This window comes from Silene latifolia, chromosome Y (genome assembly GCF_048544455.1).
Source record: "Silene latifolia isolate original U9 population chromosome Y, ASM4854445v1, whole genome shotgun sequence".
Classification (NCBI taxonomy): Eukaryota; Viridiplantae; Streptophyta; class Magnoliopsida; order Caryophyllales; family Caryophyllaceae; genus Silene; species Silene latifolia.
In genome coordinates this window covers 154,990,870-154,995,738 of record NC_133538.1, presented here as the reverse complement: position 1 = coordinate 154,995,738, position 4,869 = coordinate 154,990,870, and the positions used below count along the sequence as shown (strand labels likewise).

The 4,869-nt window shown below is 40.7% G+C and overlaps 1 protein-coding gene across 1 annotated transcript; it reads right to left on the bottom strand.

Moving 5' to 3' along the window:
- Positions 1-779: 779 nt before the first annotated feature.
- Positions 780-2,663, bottom strand: LOC141629220 (uncharacterized). The gene is made up of 4 exons (XM_074442257.1): positions 2,306-2,663; positions 1,962-2,110; positions 1,506-1,787; positions 780-1,415 (listed from the first exon to the last, which is right to left on the bottom strand). The coding sequence occupies exons 1-4, from the start codon at positions 2,661-2,663 to the stop codon at positions 780-782; spliced, it is 1,425 nt and encodes a 474-aa protein (XP_074298358.1).
- Positions 2,664-4,869: the final 2,206 nt, after the last annotated feature.

The following is a 4,869-nucleotide window of genomic DNA, read 5'->3' as shown; positions in this document are numbered from 1 at the left end:
ATATTTTTTACCTTCCACCAAAAAAAAACAATCAGCGGCATCAACATATAGGGGATGGGATATATAAACAAAATGAATGCAAATGAATATAAATGAGGGAAAGAGAACTCACAATTATTGCAAAACGGACCTCCCCAAACCAGCATCAAACATAGGGAGGTCGTGGTCAGCTGCCACCAATCAACACCCGTAAAGGTCGGGTCTTCAACATCAAACTCTATCATGCATATAAGGACCTGCGTGACACTCAGGTGAAAAATTAGTCTTTTTCCAAAAACTATATTCATATGAAGCTATACTAACATGCTAATAAAAAACTGAAATAAAGCACATTTTTACAAAGGTTTTACAACCCGAGTTGCCTCCCGGTCAGCGTTGGTTTATATGGTCCCGCTTGACCTCTGTCACCTCATTTACGAAAACAAGTGAGCAGCCCACAACACGGCTGCTGACTAAATGAAGTACTCTCAGCATTCTTTATCTTGGCCATAGACCACCACTTTACCTTGTTTTCAGAAACAGAAGGGCATACCGTCGCACAGGTTACCTCACTACACTTAGCCCTTGGGCGTCCCTTCTTTGCACGCGGCACTGAATTTCCTGGCATTCCGCCATAATCAACATCTCCAGCTTTAGCAGCTACACCCAATGCACCAAGTCCACCCCGAACCCTCATGGCGACTCAAACTGTCATGTCTTGCAGAAAGAGAAACAGAAGCATGGTCCTCCATCTTGCTCCCAGCATGGGGTAGAGGTGTCACAACAATAGCAAAACATGACTAACCTGTATGACTATCAGCTACCCTGTCATATTCTATAGGGGAAACAGCATGGCAAGGTACAACTTGCATAGGTGCCCTACGGACACTGAACTGGGTGTATGTCAATTTCTCACTCCCCACCTTAAATGTCAAAGTTCTCGCTCCTACGTCAATTATTGCACCAGCAGTGTGCAAAAATGGCCTCTCTAAGATAATAGGGGTATGAGTATCCTTAGGAATGTCCAACACAATGAAATCAACGGGTATAATGAACTTACCAACCCACATAGGAACATCTTCTAGGATCTCCAAGGGACGTGACAAGGAACGGTCTGCTATCTGGACAGTCATATTAGTGCATTTAAACTCAGTCAAACCTATCTTTTTAGCTAAAGACAAAGGTAAGACACTAACACTGGAACCCAAATCACATAAAGCATTATCCATAGTATGGGTGCCTATAGAACCAGGGATAGAGAAACTACCTGGGTCAGCTAATTTTGGTGGAGACTTGTTTTGTAGGAGTACACTACATTCCTCAGTAAAGGCAATGGTCTCCACCTCATCAAAACTTCTATTTCGAGTTAAAATTTCTTTCATAAACTTAGCATAAGAAGGTGCCTGAGTAATGAGTTCTGTGACTGGAACGGATACCTGGAGATTCTTGACAAGCTTCAAAAACTTCCCGAATTGCTACTCAATCTTGGTATTCAGCTGTCAGGCCAGAATTGGGAGCTTGATCACATTTAGTGGCTCAGTAGCTTTCTTCTCTTTATTAGAATTTGACTTCTTATTAGTATTAGAAGTCGACTCATCAGCAATGGGTAACGGATCAGCAATCTTGTCATTAACATTAACATCTAATTCTCCATTAACCAAGTCAGCACCATCTCTAGACATCTCTGGTCTATCATAAGTGAAACCACTCCTTAGGTGGATAGCATTAACTATTTCATGTGGTTTACCTGGATGAGAAGGTGAGGTACCCAGTTGTCTTTGCGAGTTTTGGCTAGATAATTGAGCAACCTGAGTATCCAGAATCTTGTTATGAGTCAATAACTAAGTAATCAAAACCTCTTGCTTCTGTGAAGCCAACATTTGCTGCAGCAACATTGCCTTAATTTCGGACATGTCATTATTCCGAGCCTGAATATGAGGTTGCATTTGTTGAAAATTTTGACCTCCTTAGTTCTGTCTAACAAAATTGTCTGGCTGATTTTCTCTATTTTGAGGAATGACATATGCATTGTTCGGTTGTGGGGTAGGAGTAAAGACATTCTGACTCCTTTCAGGGAAGAAATTAGAATAAGGAGTCCCTTGCATGAAAGACTGGAAAGCATGGACTTGCTCTATCGTGCTCATACATCTAGCAGCACTATGACCATCAAGTCCACATCGCTCACAAGGCACCTCCTATTGGATCATAGCATGAACCGTCTGCTGTTTACCCAAAGATTGGGTAGTCTTTAGCTCTGCAACTTGGGCAGTTAATGCCTCTAACTGTGCCGCCACTGCACCATCTGAACCACTCCCTCATGTGTTACCTCTAAGATTACCATACTCAGCAGTGTTAGTGACCATTTCCTCTATCAATTTCCAAGCATTGGCATCAGTAGTGTTGTTTTGAAATCTCCCATTGGCAGAGGAATCAAGAACAGCTATGTAATCATCGTACAACCCATTATAGAACTCGTTGCATAAAAACCAGATCTGGAAACCATGATGTGGAACTGAACGGACTAGTCTCTTGAAGGGAACCAATGTTTCATTCAGATCGTTAGTTGGATCCTGTTTGAACCTTATAATTTGGCTTCTCGGAGCATTGGTCTTTTGCGGCGGAAAATAACTCTTGTAGAATACAAGAGCTAGTGTATTCCAGTCAGTAATACCATGTGCTTCCATGTCCAAGTCACGCAACCACTCTGCAGCGCCATCTCACAGAGAGAAAGGAAAAAGGACCTATTTTACTTGGTCTTAGGTTACCCCAGCAGTCAAAGGGATAAAGCAGCAGTATGTAACGAACTTCTCCATATGTTTAGCAGGGTCTTCACTTGCTCTACCTCCAAACATGTTTTGCTCCACCAAGTTAATGTAGGATGGGTGAATCTCAAAGGTGCCATTATCGGTGGTGGGTAGCTTGAATCCCTTGGGAATAGATGCAAGGGTGGGCTCTGAATGGCTTGCTAATGTAGCCATGATCGTAGTAGAGGTAGAAGTAGATGTGTCTTCCTCTAAAGACTGATTTTCTGCAATAAAAGTGGCGTAAGCTGAATCAAGCGTACTCAAGTCTTCTGCTTGATATATCTCCTTCCAAAAGTTTTGTTTAGCACGGAGAGTCCTCTCTGGTTCTGGATCAAATGGTATGAGCTCAGACCTGAAAGACCTGGGCATAAATAAAACTAGCACTGAAAGGTGAGAAACAGTCTCGAGGAATACAGGTTCCTTGAGACAAGAGACAAACTAAAATAAAACAAATAGAAAATTATTACCTCCCCGGCAACGGCGCCAAAATTTTGACAGGCTAATTGTATACCTACCAAAGATAACCAACTGTTCTCTAACTAATATAGCTAGGGAAGTCGGGATTGTATCCACAAGGAGGCTTTTAGCGTTCTACTTATCAAATTAAGTCTGTCTAAATAATCAGATGGGATTTGTTCGTTTTGTCACTAAACTAAAACAATTAAATAAAAATGATAAAAAAGAGAGATAGAGTTAAGAGTAATATAAGGGAAATGAGCTAGGACATCGGGTCACCATAGAAAATGAAACAGTCAAGTCTAAGGTCAAGGGTCGGTCATAAGACAGTCTGCAGGGTAATGAAAAGGTCCTCTCGGTTCGCTTTTCGCCCTATAATGCTTCTAACGGGCTCTCGCCACTTATTAGGGCACTCTATTATTTGTAGCAGGTCTAACTCTCACCAGGCTTTCGATCTTAGGTTGGAGTTTATCTATTCAATTAACTAGTTACGTGCACTTAACCAATCAATCGTAATTATTTGCTACAATTAACAATACAGAAACAATAATTATGCCAAATCCATAACCTAATATAAGACTGTCACAAATTCATGGCTCCAACAATCCTAGTGTTTTAGCAGGATTTTCCTGAAGGGATCCGGCTTAGTTATATAGTGATCAGGGTATCTAGTTCTATAAGATTGGAATGGTGTAAATGAATGATGAAGTAAGTATAAAGAATAACGTTTATATTATTTTGATAGACCGGGTACAATGTTGTATGAATATCTGAATGCTCAAGAGTAAAAAGATAAAGTATCGATAAAATTAGCTCACAATCCATGTCCTTTACAATTGTTAAATTCTCCTATTTATAGTACTCTACTGCCCTTCCAACGTTACAATGAATAACGTTTATAAATGTATAACGTTCTCCCCAAAGATAGGAGTTGTTGCCGGAATAATAGGGCATGCTTCCTATTAGTTCGCTTGACCCGTTCTCAACTCAACCAATCCTTAGCCTTTTCTCCTCTTTCCGTCCAGATTCATGGATTAAATAGTTTTAGGTTTGGACTTGGTCTTCCTTGAGAATAGGGCATGGTTATCTGGCTTATACAATCGCATTTCCTGTTTATCCGCTTAATCCAGCCAGATGTATTTAGTACTCGCCAAGCTATAATATACTGACTATCGGGCTTCCTTTCCAGGATTTAGTAGTCTTCTTGCCATAATATTCTTGACTAAATAGTAGTCGATTTGTCCGGTTCTGTCTTGATCAATCAGCCTTCTTTGAGTCAGGCCAGGTTATGGTCGACCAGGCAATGGGCCTAACAATTGCCCCTTGACATTTTACCCGTCTTTGGATCCGGCCGGGGTGAGATGTCAAATTTACCGAGTTAAATATTTAAGAGACTTACACTTAATCAATGACTCTTAGACTCCTAGTTACCGTTGAACACTATAACGGCTAGGTGATGTCATGCTGAGAGTTTTGCAATCCCTAGGTTTTTCATGCCGTTATTCATCTCCTATAAATACGGTATTTAGGGCAAGGTTATTTTTCATCAAATTTCCTCCTCTTTCTTTGCTGCATATTCTTCTGAAATTCTTCTGAAATTCTTCTCAAATTCTTCCCTTCTTCTCAGTAA

Excerpts from the sequence above, each read along its gene's own strand:
- LOC141629220 (XM_074442257.1), bottom strand. The coding sequence starts at position 2,663 with ATGGAAGCACATGGTATTACTGACTGGAATACACTAGCTCTTGTATTC. Across the intron at positions 2,111-2,305 it reads TGAGTATGGTAATCTTAGAG|AGCAAGTCCATGCTTTCCAG; the intron begins GTAACACATGAG and ends TGAGCACGATAG. Across the intron at positions 1,788-1,961 it reads AAAATCAGCCAGACAATTTT|GTTGCTCAATTATCTAGCCA; the intron begins GTTAGACAGAAC and ends CTGGATACTCAG.